Source organism: Giraffa tippelskirchi, chromosome 13 (genome assembly GCF_054371585.1).
Source record: "Giraffa tippelskirchi isolate mGirTip1 chromosome 13, T2T-mGirTip1v1.2.pri, whole genome shotgun sequence".
NCBI lineage: Eukaryota > Metazoa > Chordata > Mammalia > Artiodactyla > Giraffidae > Giraffa > Giraffa tippelskirchi.
In genome coordinates, this window is record NC_137287.1 from 89265863 (window position 1) to 89283445 (window position 17583).

The 17583-nt window shown below is 49.6% G+C and overlaps 1 protein-coding gene across 3 annotated transcripts; it reads right to left on the reverse strand.

Annotated features, from left to right (window-relative positions):
• Window positions 1-447: 447 nt before the first annotated feature.
• GTPBP4 (GTP binding protein 4) lies at window positions 448-14742 on the reverse strand. Of its 3 annotated transcripts, none has more exons than XR_014073532.1 (17): window positions 14674-14742; window positions 13692-13862; window positions 12313-12416; window positions 12099-12235; window positions 10980-11080; window positions 10680-10772; window positions 9917-10108; window positions 9769-9834; window positions 8752-8841; window positions 8187-8297; window positions 6855-6932; window positions 6546-6597; window positions 6006-6106; window positions 4130-4331; window positions 3195-3254; window positions 1938-2081; window positions 448-1123 (listed from the first exon to the last, which is right to left on the reverse strand). XR_014073532.1 is itself a non-coding variant. In XM_081558545.1 (17 exons), exons 1-17 carry the CDS (start codon window positions 14719-14721, stop codon window positions 971-973), a joined length of 1905 nt encoding a protein of 634 aa, XP_081414671.1. In that variant the 5' UTR covers window positions 14722-14742; the 3' UTR covers window positions 448-970. The 3 variants fall into 3 exon arrangements, 1 of the variants encoding a protein (XP_081414671.1); XR_014073531.1 differs by having other exon boundaries at window positions 3195-3260; XM_081558545.1 differs by having other exon boundaries at window positions 3195-3260; window positions 4134-4331.
• Window positions 14743-17583: the final 2841 nt, after the last annotated feature.

Genomic DNA, 17583 nt, shown 5'->3' on the forward strand with positions numbered 1-17583 from the left:
ATGCAACTTTCAAACACACCTATGTGTAGAAAAGCCCTGAATTACACCCCTCAACACTGGAGGACCCACAGAGGTGCACTTAAAAACACCGACAGTGAGCAGAGAGGACTTGGAAACTGCACGCAAAGCGGCGGCCACGGAAGTTTTGTGGCTGAGAAATGCTGTTGTAAGCACTTCATATTCTCACATGCTAATTTCCTTCATTTTACTGAGCATGAACCTCACAATGATTTCCACTCAAATCAGTCTTCAGCAGTGGACACTGAAGCAGGAGATGCCCACATTTAATTGCTTCAGTAACTTAGGCAACATTCTACTCCACAGAAAAGTATTTTTTGCTTTGAAAACAAAAAAAGAATTGTCATTTGCTTTTTTCCCTTTCCATCTGCCCAAACTGACAGTGGTTTATAACTGAAACAAAAATAAAACCAACTAAATAAATCAAAATTTCTTTCTTTTGGAAGTTTATTTTGTATAAAATAGTTGAAGACAAATCAAACGGTACACTGAACAAAAGGACTAGGAGATGACTTAGTCCTTTTAGTGCTGGCATACTGCTATCTGTAACCTTTCACCAGTTCCTGTGCCTACAGGTCAGACTTCTGTCCACGCCCTCAAATGGAGGTGGTCTTTGCCAAAAAGGGACTCGTCATGTGCAGTGAACCAAAGTTCTCTCTTGCACAAGAGTAAGATTTGTCCATCAAAAGCAACACAGTCACATCAATAAATCTTTCCTGTCCTGCAAGTCGGAAGCAACCAAAACTTCAGAAATGAGAAACCACTGCCCACCCAAAATATCTGTAATACAGTGACAGAAATTACCCACACCTGTACATTTAAGGCATAACCATAGCTTTCAGCAAACAAGTCCTTGAGTTACTTCACTGTTCTGTTTACTAATCATGACTCCCAGCTCTCTGAAACCAAACCAGGAAAAAGTTGGGTCAAAGTGCTTCAGCGGTGAAGGACACTATCTCCTGTCCTTTTTACCAGCTTTCCTCTTTCCTGAGAGCAAGTGCTTCGGTTTCATGTCAAACACATGTCTGTCTGCCTCCCCTTTCTTCCCCAAGCGATTCATCTTCTTCTGAGCATTCTTCATCATCGTCTTGGCCTTCTTCACCATCTATAAAGGTAAACAGTGTGAACAGATGTGAACAGTCCAGGTCTGTGCTGTGAAGAGAAGCCCTGGTGAGTATCACTCACACCATTTTCCCGTGGACACACCACAGTACCTGCAGGATAGAAACTGTACCAGACCAGTCTTGTACCTGTGAGGACCAGATACTCTCAGACCTGCAAGATCAGGTACTCTGTTCTGTTCTACTTCCCTCTCAGCAGATGAGGGTACAGAGATCCAGCCACGGAGCTACTCTTATCTGACTGACAAGTGGCAATGCTGGTATTAAGTCCAGATTACTGGACGAAATGGCTCCCTGAAAGCACACTGCTTGTCAGTTTATATACAGACTTTCTCATCTATACGAATTTTCAAAATGCTGAAACTACCATTTTTGTATTTAAAAAAAAAAAAGAAGAAAAAGTAGTAGTTGCCACAAAAAGAGACTGTACACATCCAAAGTGTCTTTTCCAAAAGACTGCCCCAAACAGCTCCCTCCTGTGGTGGGTGAGGGCCCCATGTCCAGGCTCTGAGCAGGTCTGTTTCCTAGCATAGCCCTGAGTGGCTGGGACCAAGGCTCAGGCTACAAGGCTATTGCAATACCCTGCTCTGTCCACCTTGAGAAGGAACACACATGCGGAAAGAAAAGGCCCATGGACGCCTGGCTGTGCAGCGGTCAAGCCCAACCCCAAAGTGCAGCACTCAGCCAAGCACCCTCCACCACCCACCCCACAATCTCTGCGGCTCCAAGTGTTTGCCTCCGCCAAGGGGTCAACTGTAGAGGCTACTGTTTTATTAGTTACTCATTACAGGGACTAACCTTGACATCCCGGAGACCAGAGACATCACGTGGCGGCCGAGAACAGCTATGACTTCGGGTCACAGAGGCGGGCGGGACAGAGTCTTCCCGCTTCCTCTTCCTGGTGACGCTCCGAGACCTTCTGGCCTGGACTGCGTAATGGGCCTGAAACAGAGCAGGCTTCAGTGCCTCGGGGTCCCGGTGCCTTGGGGTCCTGGCACCTCGGGGTCCCGGCCTTAGTAACAAACATGAAATTACTCCAGTGGGGGGAGAAGGCACATGGAGGGCTCGTAGAACCATCGTCGAACAAGCTAAATACATTTAAAACACACAGTCAGGGCCTGCCCTGGTGGACCAGTGGGGAAGAGTCCTCCCTTTCACCGTAGGGGATGCAGGTTCAGTCCCTGGTCATGGAACTAAGATTCCAAATGCAGCACAGCATGGCCAAAATAAACAAACAAATCTTTAAAAAAATACCGTAAAAAAAGTACACAGTCCCCATTAATTATTGTCAAATATTCGTCTTCACTCACACAGCTGCTGATACTCAGAGCTGGCTGTTCAACCTCCTGAGCATCATGATTTATGTCAAGAGCTGCCCTCCTTCTCACCCCACTTCTGCAGTTACTGGCCGCCACAAAGCTCAGCCATGAGGTTGAGCAAGGACCCGGGTGCTGAGGGCAGGTTCTACAGGCCCCTGCTCAAGGTGCCCCTCAGGTTACTGTCTGGAAATAAGACTGCACAGCAATGTGAGAGGAAGGCAGGCCGAGAGCCCAGCATCCGATAATCGTCAGTCAGGAGACAATGTGAACAGCACGCATGGCTCATCAAAATACGATTAGTCTATCACAATGGTTTCCCTTGTTTCGGTAATTCCACTTCTGAGAAACTGCTTTGAGAAATAATCCAGAACATGAAGATGCCCTTTCATATGAAGTTGTGTACTCTGGCTCAATTCATCAAGAAAAACTGAGACACTAAAAAAGGTATGTGAAATGCCTTCTAACCTCTGGGGTCTGAGGCATGGCTGTGAACTATCTACCTCTCACACCAAGGCACTCAACACCACCTCCCATTTACTTTGTCTAAACTGAAGCTAATTAAAGCTCGATGTAAAGACACTGGTCACCAAAATCAAAGTCACAGCTCAAGAATAAGAACTGTGCAAAATAACGTAATTCTCAACACAAACCCCGGAAGCGCTGACTCCTCTGTAACCTGTTCCTGCCCTGGTTCCCAGGACAGTGCCCCACCCCCACCCCGGCCATCTGCACTCACGTTGTCCTTGTCGTCCATGTCAACACCAAGACTGCGCATCTCATCCTCCAAGACCTTCCGCTGAACCTGAAGGGGAAAACAACATTGTTTTAAACAGTTAGTTTGATGAAACCTTTAAAAAAAAACTCAAGGAAAAATGTACAGAACAATGATCCATGCTACACTTATTTTAGAAACTATCTTTTACTTGGGCTCATATGCATATTTTTGGACAACTCATTAAATAAGATAAAAATTAACATTTTCTGGGTGATTACATATCACACACAGGACAACGTTCACGTTGCCCCCAGATTCCGCTCAGCTCCCCAGGGGTTCAAACATGCAGACCCAAGAGGCCAGCACCTCCTCCCCCACGGTGGGGGGACACAGCAATGCCACAGCTGTCCACGTCATCCGCCACCACACAGAAACCACATGTCAAACACACACATGTGCTCCATGGAGAGAGCCTGGCCCAGCTCATTCAACCATCCCCCCACACTATCCTTCCCTGGGCACACTCCAGACAAGAGCCAGGGCCCAAGGAGATGGACCTGAGGACGGGAGGACCCTGGCTCCATCCAATCCACTTGTGCCTCAGTGTGAACCTCCCCATCCTAACCAGTCACAGGGCTCAGATAAATCACTTTGGCTCTGAGTTAGACTACGTTAGGTTTCTGAAAAAAGTAAAAGGTAAGTCCTGACCAATGAAGAATTAAGGAATAAGGACGTGTTAACTGATGAGTTTACCTCCATAAATTTACCCATAACTCAACGATCTTTACTTGTACAGCTACAAAGTAGTTGTATCCAACAGTGAAAGTCACCAAGAAAGGGTGGAACACTCAATATAGAAGGTCAACATTCAGCCAACCTCAAAAGTCAACTTACACCAACCAAAGGGCAGGGCCATATAGATGCCCACAAGAACCTCTGACTCTTGAGCACAACACTTGCCTTCTTGGCCGTCCGAGGCATCCTGGGCCCCTGTGTGTCCTTCTCTCTGGACTGTAGAATCTTCAGCTTCTTTTTTTCCCTAATCTGTTTTGCCAGCTGTCGAATCTCTGCCATTTCTTCATCTTCACTTTCAGATTCACTGTCATACTCTCCAGCAGCTGTTCTTAGTTCTTCTTCTTTTTCTAACTCTTCCAATTTCTTTTTAAAAAAAGTCATAATTAAAGTCAACAATGAAAAACTCATACATATAACAACTTTTATAAAAACCAGGTTTCTCCTAAGCCTTTCAAGGTGATACAAATGCCCAGGTTCAGGCTCACGTGGCCTCACCAAGGCTCACCTCCCTGCAAACAGGCACAGAGATGAGCAAGAAGACTACACCAACAGAAGCAGACTGTTCCAGGCCACTTCTTTACCTTCTTTAGAAAGAATCACTCGCAACGACAAGGTTAAAACATGTAAAATGTTCCCCTCTCTCCTAGCAGGTACACAAAAGAACCTCTGTTCTTAAAGAACCACGAATATCAACCCGAACTGGCCTTGGACCAGGACAGCTTGTGTATCCATCCCAAAGCCGTTCCAAATACAAGCTCATTAGCTGCATGGTTAATAACATCTTTAAAAATGTATAATAAACCTCAACAAGAGCTCGAGTCAAAGGTGCCCCCATCACTACTGGTGTGATAAGGCAGAAGGAGGGAAGGAGACTGGAAGGGGATAGGCCAGGTGAGGCCAATCATGGGCCATCAGAGCCCAGACTGTGGAAGCGGGCTGCTACACAATAAGAGACAGAGCAAGAGGCACAACTGAAGAGATGAAGACATGAAATATAAATCAAGGACACCATCTGAGAACTGGCAGTTCCTCAAAAAGTAAGACATAAAATTACCTTATGATCCAGCAATTCCCCTAGGAATCTGCCCAGGCATGTTGAAAACACTCAATACTAATACATGAACCATGACACCCAAAAAGGTGGAAATAACCCTTATGTCCATCCATGGATGAGAGCATGAACTATATACTATACAGAATGTGTCATACATTTGAAATAGAACATCACTAAGAAAGAAAGCTCTGACACACGCTACAACATGGACAAACCTCGAAAATGCTCCCATGCTCAGTGGGAGGTCAACTTACTGTATGACTCCACTTACATAAAATATACAAAAGAGGCAAATTGACAGAGACAAAAGAGGATGTGGCTGCCCGAGGCCAGGGAGGAGAGAAGTGCTGTCAGAGCTGGGAGTTACTCAGGGATGATGAAAAGGCTTTGGGACTACAGGGAGGTGGTGGCTGCACAACACCGCGTATGTACTAGATGCCACTTGATCGTACACTTTCACACATTAAGAAAGACGTGACTCAGAAAAGACAGGACCGCAACTGAAGGAGAACACAGGGTCTAAGGAAGGCTCTCTTTTTTTAAAAAAGAGAGAAACTTGTGGACACTCGTATTTTAAGAAATAGCAAGTGAGGAGGGGGTCAGCCGCGAGTGCTGGAGCAGGACCAGGGAAGAGGAGGGTCAGGCTGGGGAGTGGGCAGCCCCAGCAGAGGGTCCACTCGTGGGGTGAGGCAGGGTGGGGCAGGTGACTGGGGTGTCCACACGCAAGAGTCCTTCATGAAGGAGGCACCCTGAGCCCAGCAGAGGAAGACAGGGAGGGAGGTCTGGTGAAGAAAAGAGCGTGCACCAGCCTCAGGTGGAAGGACACAGGGCTGAACACGGGGCCCCAGGTGCAGAGCCCAGGCTCTTGGTGGGCGCAGAAGGAACAAGGGCCAAGGACAAAGTGGAGTGGGAAGTTGTGCTCGTATCTCCTGGGTCAAGTTGAAGAGGAGTGAAAGTCACACAATGTCACCAGGGACACAAACCTGCATGATGTCAGGGTCGATATAGTCGGCTATGTTATGGCCTTCCCAGATCTCAGGAATCTTGTCGTGTTTCTCAGATGAATTCATTATATCCCAGTACTCTAAAGGTCAAAAAAAAAAAAATCTTCAACTACCGGATGCCCAAAGAGTCACCACTTAACCAAGTCCCACATCTGCAAAGACAGTAGAGCATCTGTGCTCAGCACCAAGTAAAAAAGGTAATGTGCTCGAACAGAGGACTGTTCCACGCTCATGCCAGGGCCCATGAGTACTTCAAAACCAAGAGTCCTGAGGAATGAACAAGATACTATCGATGATATCAGCCTGGCCCAGCATTATACGCTAAGAAAGGTACAAAAATAATCCCTCACCAAAAACAAGAGAAACCTACCTGGAAGGAAAACAATCTCAGCATCCTGGCAACCTCTCACCTTCAAGAAATTAAACTAACAAAATTCTGGACAACTTGTACCCACTAAGGTACTCTCATACTTTTCACACACCTGGCATCTTAAGAAACTACCACACTTGAGCCCTTACTTTGAAGATCCAGAATATAATCATCTCCCAACTCCAGTTCCAGGTCCCGTTCCTGCAATGAAAATGCAACAGTTTTCATCAGCACTTCCGACCCCCAGGGCCAGAACCGCTGGGTGCCCCCCAGCCCCATGGCATTACCCCTCTCCAACCTTTTGCCACCTGAAGCTCAGAACCAACTTCCAGTGGGAAACCTGCTTCCACCCCTGGCAGCCCTGTCCCCCCACCCAGGAGGGGGTCCCAGCCCTGGGGATTATGCTCCCAGGCGCCCTCGCCCCTCCTCCAACACAGGCCTGGGGCTCCCTCACCTACCCGTCTCCTCTTGGGCTCCCCGAGCTCCATCCTCTTCCTGCGTGCCACCACACCTTCGGGGATGAACGGGGGCCGCTCCTGCGAAAACATGATTGGAAATACCCACGTGAAATGCTTGCTGAATCAAAACACAAAAAGAAAAAAATGTCTACAGAATGTACAGAGCTTTCCAGGTGGTGCTCGTAGTAAAGAGTAAAGAACCTGCCTGCAATGCAGGAGATACAAGAGACGTGGGTTGGACCTCTGGGTCGGGAAGATCCCCTGGAGTAGGGCATGGCAACACATGTATTCTTGCCTGGAGAACCCCACAGACAGAGGAATCTGGCAGGCTACAGTCCATGGGCTCCTAAAGAGTCGTACACGACTGAAGTAACTGAGCACACATGCATAAAACACACACAAGTCTGACTTCTTCAATATAAAAATTAGAAATCAATAAGAGATAATCAACCTACAGAAGTGAAGAAGTCAACTGGTATGTTAATCACCATGAAATACCCAGTTCCACACAATGTTTAGTAACTAGAAACAATCAAGTTGAATAATCATTGAGTGCGACTGCCTGAAACCGCAATGTAGAAACATCACTTCTTATAATTTTCACTTTATTTTGGAGAAAAGAATGTGTGGTACTGAAAAAAATTGAAAACTGGCACAACTTTCTGTGAACAAATAGTTTTACAGTGACAAACATCACTGGCAATGATCTTTACCTATTGTTAGTTCCTAGACTGGTCACCAAAAATTAGTGTTGAATGAACAGAACACATGAGAAACATCAAAATAACTAAAAAAGAAAAAAACGCGTGACAGTTCCCTGGCAGCCTAGTGGTTAGGATTCCCAACCTTCACTGCCAGGTTCCGGGTTCAATCCCTGGTCAGGGGACTGAGATCCCGAAAGCTGTGCAAAGCAGACCAAAAGAAACACACCATGACAACTGAGTCACGTGTGGTCCGTCACACTGACAGAACAGGAAGTGTGCGTTCTCAAACCTTCAGGAGCATCAACTTCCAGTGCACTTTTGGAGAACAATGACGTTTTTGACGCCGTGTCTTAAATTTTACTCTACAAATACACTTGCAATTAAAAAGAGACCTATGCACACCACCCTATTTAAAATTTGAGAAAAGCTGATATGCCAGAATGTTTCTGGAAAGACGAGCTGCAGGAGGCAGCCTCTGGTGGAGGGAGCAGTTTAACCTGGCTCCTCCCTTCCTTTCTCACCTTTTCGATTCTGACACACGCATGGCATGACCTTGATCTAAAGAGCACCCAGGAAACCCCAGCAGCCCCACAAGCCCTGCCCCCAGGGCCTCCATAGGAGGTCTCACCTTGTCATCTCTCCTGCTGGGAACAGCCAAGTGCAGTCTGTTCAGCACCTCGTTCACTTTATTTCCCTTCATTTTGGTTTCAACACGATGAGCCAAAAGCCTGTCACAAGCCTAAGAGGGTGAGAACACGCGAAGCCGGGTCATGGGGCATCCAGTGTCCCGTGACGTCTGAAAGGGCCCAGGAGCTAGAGCCCCACACCAGACGGGCCCAAGGCTAGAACCTGCCAGGCTCTCCCTCAGAGCAGCCTCTGCGGGCTGGGTGCTGGGACCCCCAAGTTGAGGAAGTTGCCCAGGGGAGACCGTGTGCTCCTGGAGTGGGGACCGGGTGCTGTCTCCCTTCCCAGGTCAGGGCAAGCCCAGCCCAATGCAGGAACCGAGGGGACAGGACCAGTGCAGATGACCTGTGGTGGGAGTGTGACCCCTACTCCCAACACTCACAGGGCAGGAGGAGGGGGCGTGGAGCAGGCAGGGAACCCGGACGCATCTCTAGGTGCGGCTGTTGGCGCTCAGGGCTGACCAAGCTCCTACCAAGAAAGGGACAGGCCTGCTTACGGGGAGCACTGACCTCTGTCTTCACTCTGATAACCCCCTCCTCCGTCAGTGTGCTGGCCTCCACCACAGGAAAGCCTTCCACCTGCAGGTCTAGAAATATTTTCTGGGAACACAACAGATGAGTAAACATGAGCTGCAGCATTTATCCTCAGTTTCCATCCACAAACCGTCCTCCCCCTCCAACAGGTGCTACAGATGCTAATCACAACAAACACCTCTGTGGTTTTTAATTCTTCTGAAGAACATCTCCCCAAAACTGTTATTTATTTGTCCCTAAATTCTGCTGTGATTAAGATAATGCACATTATGGGGAGAATCAAACCAGAGTGCAGCAAGTTCCTGAGGCACTAGGGAACATTCTGCAAGGCCTACCCTTCTGAAGAGAACCTTGGAAAAATCAAGATATATCTTCACAGACAATGCTCTCAATGTTGTTCTTTATAAATACCTGGCCTTCTCAACCTAAGATAATTCTGGAGAAAACACCTCAGCAACTGGTACGACCCATCAACAAACAAACCACTAAGACCCTAAGAGGGACCCCACCTGGGCCTCCACCAAGGCTACCTGACACCTCGCTGCCCGCCCGACCACGCGCCCCCGGTCTAGACACAAGTGTCCAGCTCAGGACTTCAGGCTGCTCAGAATGGAGCTCTGCTTCCCTCCTAGGCCCCTCCTCCCTGGAAACACCAATCACAGCATGACCAGTGTGGCCACGTGAACACCTGAACCCATGCCACCTGCCCAGGGGCCCACTTGAGAGACAGCCCTTCCCAACAAGCAGCTCCCGGAGCTGCCGCTCTGACCACAGGCACTGCCAGCCCCACAGCCCCTGAGAGAGGCAACAGGAAACCTCATGGTCCCTCTGCCACTGATGGGCATTAGTGACAGCGACTCAGTCACTAAGGACGTAATCTCAACTGTAAAACAACACTGTGGACTAGCATCACTAACGTTCCTTCTCAACTCTGGTTGTGGGAGACGAGATTCAGAATCAGCAGGAAATTTTGAAAACGTCGAGGCGATTTACCTGATTGTCCTCAGAAAGCTCAGAGATCCTCTTCACATCACATTTGTTTGCTACGACAATAAGAGGCTGCAGCGAGGAAGAAAACTAATGAAATCATCACCTTCGTGCCACACATCACTCACGCAAGACCACACCAGCCCACACCCACCTTGTTGACAAACAGTGGCCTGAGGTTCCGGAAGAGTTCCAGCTGTTCCGCGAGCCCGTGGCCACACTGCTCTGACAGGTCCATCACGTACAGCACTGCGGCTCGCAGGTGGGCCAGCGCTGTGATGGCCTGCATCTCGATGGTGTTGCGGTCCTCCAGAGGGTGGTCCAGGATCCCAGGGGTGTCCACCACCTGTGGGCAGACAAGTCAGCCCAGCACACAGGCCGAGGGGGCCCACAGACCTAGACTAGCCCTGGCGGAGCTCCCCACTGACCACGGTGCAGGAACAAGGCAGTGGGAGAAAGGACAAGTGAAAACCAGGGGAGAGGCTCTCACCGAGGAACAAGCTCACCAGCGATGCTGAGGACTGGATGGAAAGAGGACTGCTCTTTCTATTAGCCCTGGATTAACCAGCAAGCCCCCAAGTGCTCAGAACAACATCATTGTTTATAATATTACATTCAACTGTGGACACAGGCTGCACCACCCTTTCTGGGTTTCTGAGGATGCATCAATCACAAGTTCTGCCATAAGGAGAGTACAGACGCCACACCAGGAGCTGCTGTGTCCCAAGTTCACCCGAGGACGGAGAGCAGCCCCCATGCAGCCCTGGAGCCTGTCTATGGGGGGTGGGGGGTGCTCCTGGCGACTCGGGACCTGCTCCCCAGCCCCCAGGCTCCCTGGACATGGGCAGACCTTCATCAGTGGGAAGCCCAGAGCTAGACGCCAGGAATGAGGCCGCACGCCCCAGGCCAGTGCTCACCTGCCAGCGCAGGTACTTGTAATCCATGTGCCCCACAAACAGAGACTTGGTGGTGAAGGCGTAGGGCTGGACGTCCACATCCGCTCTCGTCACCTGGAACAAACCACAGGTCCTGACTTTCACATCCTCCCAGAACAAACACGCCTCAGCCGCACAGCATCAAGACTAACTGTCGGGGGTCAGAAGAGACCCCAAGACACCTCACATGACGTGACTGCTAAGACAGGAGCCAGCACCGACCGGCCAGCCCCCCTCAGCCTACACAATCGGGTCCTCTGTCAGTGCGGGGACAGCACCAACCTTGTTGATGAAGCTGGACTTGCCAACGTTGGGGTACCCACACAGAATCAAGGTCCTCGTGTTCGGGTCAATGGTGGGCAGACGGGACAGATGTTGACGTACTGTGAGAAGGCGAAGGTAAATGTGCTTAACTTCATGAAAAAGCATAAGCAACTCAAAGCTGACTGTCTGCTCAACTTAGCTGTACACTCCAGGCCTGTGGCCATGTTGCCGCACTCCAACAACGATCACACATGTGACGAGAAAACATGAATGAATGGAGAAGGAACCAGCTGCAGGGGCATCCAGGCTGAACCCAGAACCCTCCTCCTAGGTCCAAACAGCATGGGTTCCCACCCAGAAGACTGAGGTGGGGCCCAGACCACACAACCCAGAGGACTGAGCAGAGAGTCGAGTTTGAGAGGGCGATTCGAGCAAGCGTGTGCTCTAGCACTTCCTGGCCTACAGGGCTCCTTTCCACGTAACAAGCAACCCTCGGGACCTCAACTGCTCCAGAAGCACCACTGGGCGGGCCACCTAAAGACCTATCCGATGACTGGAAGCACTGTCAAAGCAGCTCAGAGTTATGATCTTGTTGCAAATTACATGCAAGATGCTGGGGAGGGGATCAAAATCAAATCAGTTAAAAAATACTTGAAATGTAAAAATATATACACATGCAAAACAACACAAAATTGTTTCAATAAAAATTGCTCTACATTAATTCAGAAATTGCCTACTGAATAAAACTACCAGGTAACAAAACTGGAGTAGCAGTTTGATGCTAACATGTTTTACACTGAAATGTCAGTAACAGATAAAACTACGGGTCACTTTATTTTTATACATCTTGGCATCTCCCCGCCATTTATAATGTACATGCCTTGCCTATTAAATTTGAAAGACATAAATGTTTTTAATAGTGCTACTAACATGTAAGCATTAATTAAGTTCTAGCTGCTTTTTCAGTCACATCTAATCTATTAAACTTTCTTACAAGCTAGACTGGGATAAATAATTTGTTCCTTTGATCTCTACAACAAAACAAAAATAAATGTTATAAAAACAACTCTTGACAACAATCAAGTACTTTAACAGAACGCACTAACAAGTAGTTAGTTGTTGATGCATAACAAGTACCTTGTTCCAAATATTCCAAACTCTGCTTCTGTCTTTTGATAATAGTACACATCCGCCCGAGAGCAGCGCGTTTCAACTGCTTACAGCGGTACAGAGAATCACCATATTTCATGAGCCGCACATAATCTTTAGCAATGCTGAAAGACAGAAAAACATGTAAAATTTTGCTCTCCTTTGACAGTAACTTAAAAGATACATTAAGAAAATCCCTTACTTGTCCACTAAATTTTTGGCAATGTTTATTTGTCCTAGAGCCAACTTGTAATGATCCTTGTCATAGAGAATGTTCATCAAATCTGCATAAAATGGATGAATATCCTGTAACAAGAACAACAGAATGGTCACCTTGGTCTGGCAGTTTCTCCTCCTGTGTGTGGATAACACTTGAACATAACTTCGTAGGGAAACACATCACACCTTCTGCTCTTCCTCATCGCCCACCCCCACCCCCCAATCTTCTCCCCAGGCCTCTCTCCTGAACAGTGGCTATTTAGTCACAGAGAAAAAGAGTCAGCAGGGAAGCCAAGTCCACCTGCCCTGTGCAGGCCTGGCCAGGCCCAACTCCATCTGGACACCAGAGCCCACCCCTTGGGCTTGAGAAGAGAGCTCCAGAAATACTTTCCCATCCATCCAGCCAGTCCCATCAACCTGTAAATATGCTGTTATTGCCCAAAACTTAAGAAGAAAGTTTTAAAACCCCCATCTCTTTGCCCCTCTTCTATTTGCAGGTGTTTCCTGGTGCTGTCACCTCATCCTTCCTGCGTTTTTCATCCTCAGGTACTTTCCGAAGTACCTGCACTTTCCCCAGAAACTATCCCCTCATCCAGCCAGTGGCCACTAAGCACTAGCATCAAGTCCTGGAATTTTACACCAGCAGTTTCTGTCACATAAACAAATCTCTTCTCTCTGCCTTAACCCACCTTCAGGGACTACCTCAGGGCAGTTGAGGCTCTCAAGCTGTATTACAGACCCCACATGCATCATCACCTCAGCAACTCCACAACCACGTGGTACCACTCAGGGGCTCCACAGGCAGGGTCCATTCCTGCATCCTGCAGCTAAGCACGCAGGCAGATGGCTCAGTGCAGCAGGGGCTAACTTCGGGGGCTCAGTGCAGAAGGCAGCACCCCATGAGACTGCCTCTCATAAAAGAAGAAAGCACACTGACCATCAGCCGCAACAACAAGATAAAAAACACTGCTGGGCCTCAAGCCACCAGCCCCATCTGAAGCCACAGGAAAGGGAGCCTTGGAAAGGAGAAGTCGCACACAGGCCACCAGAACCTTGGGCTTCTGAATTCAGGCCACAGCTTTCAGAATTCCAACTGTCCCCACAAGCCTAGAGGTTACAGAGAAAGCCCAAGGCATGCTCCGGGCCCTCAGAGATGGGAGTTTCACTGGGAAAACAAGATACTAAGCAATCAAAAAACCTCTGATCTTCTCTCAGTTTTGTTACTAACTTTCGGAGTAAACTTGAACAAGTCAATTATTTCCTCTTTCCTTCACTACTCACCAGGTGAGTAGACACACCTGGTTTAACCCTGCCTGAAAGTTCATATTTACATAATCAGTTATGTCCCACAGAGTCACTTACATCCAATTTGGGGAAATCTGTCAGAATTTGTGAGAGTCTGTCATGGTAATTCTGCTGAGTAAATTTGACTTTCCTCATATAAAATTGTCTAATGCGATGGATTTGGTAATGCTTGTGTATAACTGTCGGAGTCTTTCGTTGAGTCTTCGATAATGTCAGGTCAATAAAGTCCTGCAATAAAATAAGACAGTTACACCAAAAATGTCTTTCACCCACTTATTTGAAATCACCATAAAAGACTAATGTTCAAAATGTATTTTAAACTATAAACACTTCTTCTAATTAAATCTTCAGTATAAAGCTCTGTTCATCTTTATGGTTCCTGGCCTTTACGAAAACATTCAGCAAATGTCTGCTGAAATAAATTTTATCCCACACTCTTGATATTTATCCTAACTTCCATATACCTAAAACCATCTGAAACATAAGCACCCAGAAAACTCAAGCACAAATCAGGAAAAAAGAATGTTTTAAGGAGAAATAGTTCTATTTCAGTTTGTGTATCTCCAGTTTTGACAGCACACAAAATAACTGGTAAGGCTAAAACCCCGCTGTTTTCAATTTCCCAAGGTAAGGTGGACATGAAAGACTCCAGCATGAAGTCCAAAGCAAGCCGTCCAAGCAGATGGGCATGCGACGCCGTCGGCTCTGGGAGGCACATCGCCGGTTCTGGGAGGCACGCTGCCGCCAGTCGTCCCTCTGACAGAGACCACGCAGACCCACCTACTTCATAGAGCTTCCAGACTCTCCCCCTCTCCTCCGGGCAGAACCCAACCCCCTGAGGGCCCTAATCTCTGAGGAAGGACCCCCACTCTCTGGGAGGACCCCAAACCAAGGGGCCCGAATCTCGAGAGAACGTGATCTAAGAAGGGGCCTGGCGGGGAAGGCGGCCCCTTCCAACCCACCGTTACAGACCGGAGCCCCAGCGTCCCGCGACCTGGCCGAGAAAAGCGGGGGCAGAAGGGCCCTCGGGGCCTCCTACCTTGGCGGACGGCACCACCGTGATCTTCTTGAAGTTGTAGTGCGCCATGCCGGCAATCGCCACGAGGGGACAGCTGCCCGGACTTCCGCTGAGGAGCCGGGGAATAACTTCCGCCGAGACGGACGAGACTTCCGTCTGTAGTGCGTCAGTTCCGGCTCTCCCTGCTTCCCACGCACGGCCTCGGGGTTGCACAGCGCCCTCGCCTGGCCGGAGGAGGGGTCGCGGGGCCAGGGCAGAGGGCGCGCGCTGCTGGAGGAGGACAGCGCCGGGAAGGTGGCGCTGAGGTCCCGTCCCCACCGCGGAAGGGAGAGGGTCTTGAGAGGCCTCCCCGGGAATCTGTGCTGCCCAGCCGGGTCCAGGGCCTGGCTGACCTGGGCCAGGGGTCTGGGGGGCCTTTGGGAGCCTGGGGGGGTGAGGGTGGAGGGGTCAGAGGGGCTCGGAGGGCTCCAGGGGTCTCGGGGAGTCTGGGGTCTCCGGAGATCGGGGGGGTCTGGGGTCTCCGGAGTTCGGGGGTCTGGGGGCGCGGGAGCAGGCTCTGGCTGGGTGAGAGGAAGGTGGGGGGCGCGCGGGTCTGCTCTTTGCGCGCTCACGTCGCTTCTCCCCAGGTGAGCGCGATGAGTCCTTCCTTTTTTAAAATTTTTTGGTCGGTGAGGCAGGTGGAATCTTAGCTTCCCCACCAGGGATGGAACATCCACCCCTGCACTGGAAGCTCAGTCTTAACCACCGGACAGCCAGGAAAGTCCCCTGCTGAATCTTATTAAATAAAGGCCGTGGAGGCCCAGCCGTGTGCGACAAGGGACCCCTCTCCTCCCCCGCGAAGCCCCCCTGGCCACCCTACACCACCACCCCATCTCGGCCCCACCGGAGCTGCCAGCCTTCCCCCAACCTAGGCCAGCCACAGGCCTTTTGTCCCTCTTTTTCCTCAGAAGCCCCTCATCTATCCCTCTGCCTCGGTCACTCTGGCTCTTGTCTTAGCATCTCTGCGCCCCTGACTGTGGTTGACTGACCTGCCCACTGCCTTGCCCCAACGAGCTCCACCTGGAACTTTGCCCCCCACCTTTGCTCTGCCTGCCGGTGGTGGCCCCAAATGCCTGTATGGACCAGATGCTTCCAGTCAGTTGTGCACTGTCCGCGGGCACCATTCCGGATTTGCGGCACAGCCTTTCTGAGAATCAGACCGCAGGTGGGTCCATCCTTGGGACCCTGTGAAGGGGGGCAGTCCCTCCCCTCCTGCTGCCACTGCAGGAGCGGAAGGGGCAGCCCAGAGGCAGGCTGACCTGCTGCGAGTGCAAAACAGGCCACGGGTGAGATGAGGTCAGGAGGATGGAGATGGCCCCTGAGGCCCACAAAACCCCACAAATGAGGGGCAGGGCAGGAAAAACCCACCCAAAGCAGAGGGCTGCGGTCGGCTCCATGGCTGCCCTCTGGAGTGGGCGGAGGAGAAGGCTGGGGCAATGGGACACTAGCCTCCGTAACCTGCTAAAAGATGGCCACTCCTTTGTAGAACCCAGGACCACATCCTGCGGAAACTGTACCTGCGTGTGACTGGGTGTGGTGCACTGTCCAAAGCACCTGCCCACATGTGAACTCATTTCAACCCTACAGCAATGCTTAGAGTGGGCGGGGAACCGAGGCCCAGCAAGGCTGCCACTAGCCTGTCACTGCTAAGGGGCAGCAGTGGGGCTTGAAGCCGGGTGGCCGCCCGCTGTCCACCAGCAGCTGCTCTACCCCTGCATCATCTCTGTGCCCCTCAACTTCTCAGATCCTTTTAACAAGTCCTCTCAGTCTTACGTGAAAACATCTCCTACGCTCCCCAAATTCCAACCCAGAAAGTAATTCTAGAGAGTCAGGATTCTCTCATGTCACTAGCTGTACTGCCCTTTTTTTGTGTTGTGGGTGTTAACAAGCGTGCCTCCTGAGTCTGAGGCACTTCCAAAGGAAGCCTGCGAGGTGATTAGACTCATCAGGATCATTTGCCTAACCCCAGACAGCTGTGCCCATTGTTCCTGAGACACACAGAGCCGTGCTTACACCCCTCTCTCTTCCTCAGGTACCTGCATGTCCCTCAGCCTTCCCCCCTCACTCTTATATGGTCCATTGCTCCTCCTTAAAAACTATTCTAGTTAGATAAATTCAACCAATCCTTTGTTCTGAATAGCAAATATCCTTTCTTTAGCTCTTAGCTCTAAGCAATAATGAAACAATTTCTTACCGTTGTGTAGGACTGTAACATTTACAAAGTGCTTTACTTTTTAGTATCAATAATATTCCCAACAAGCTTGTGATGTGGCACTAAACCAAGACCAGAGGCTTGCTTCTCCCCAAAGGTGCTCCAAGTGACAGGACCCCAGGCCCTGCTGAAGGCCAGCATCTTCTCAGCTGTCCCATAACTCAGTCATGTATACAGACAGTATATGGAAGGGACAGAATTTTTTTTTAATGATGATAATATTATGTGATTTTCTTGGTGTTATGAACAGCTGAAGTCGCCTTGTTCAATAGAAAAGAAGAGGAACCACTGGAGAAACCAGAAACGTACCCTTGACAAAGAGAAAGTGCATTAAGAATATCCCTGTCAGAGAAAAACCTCAGAGAACTTCATACATCCTGTTAATGAGAAGTGGACAGCTCCTTGGTATTTTTATGATTCAGCCGTGAATCTGCAATCGTATTCACCTAAAACACTAAACTCTTGAGCTGCTGACGAGCCCTGCGCTTGCAGCTGTGAGAGCCGTGTCGAGTGACCCGTCCTCACAGCCCTGGAAAGGGGTACTCGCACACAGACCACCGCGAATCAACTCTGTATGCAAACCTCATCGGGGCAGCACGTGGTCGTGCCCTGAGCGTTGCCATGGAGCGTGTTGAATGCCTAGCTTCTCTTCAGGGAGTCTCAGTTCAACGTGCGGCGAC

Bases quoted from the DNA above. Each gene is read 5' to 3' on its own strand.
- GTPBP4 (XM_081558545.1), bottom strand. From the start codon at position 14,721: ATGGCGCACTACAACTTCAAGAAGATCACGGTGGTGCCGTCCGCCAAG. The intron at 11,081-12,098 runs GTACTTGTTATG...GCCTTCTCACAG, and splicing joins TTTGGAATATTTGGAACAAG to TACGTCAACATCTGTCCCGT. The intron at 6,598-6,854 runs GTAGGTGAGGGA...TTTTCATTGCAG, and splicing joins GGGAGCCCAAGAGGAGACGG to GAACGGGACCTGGAACTGGA.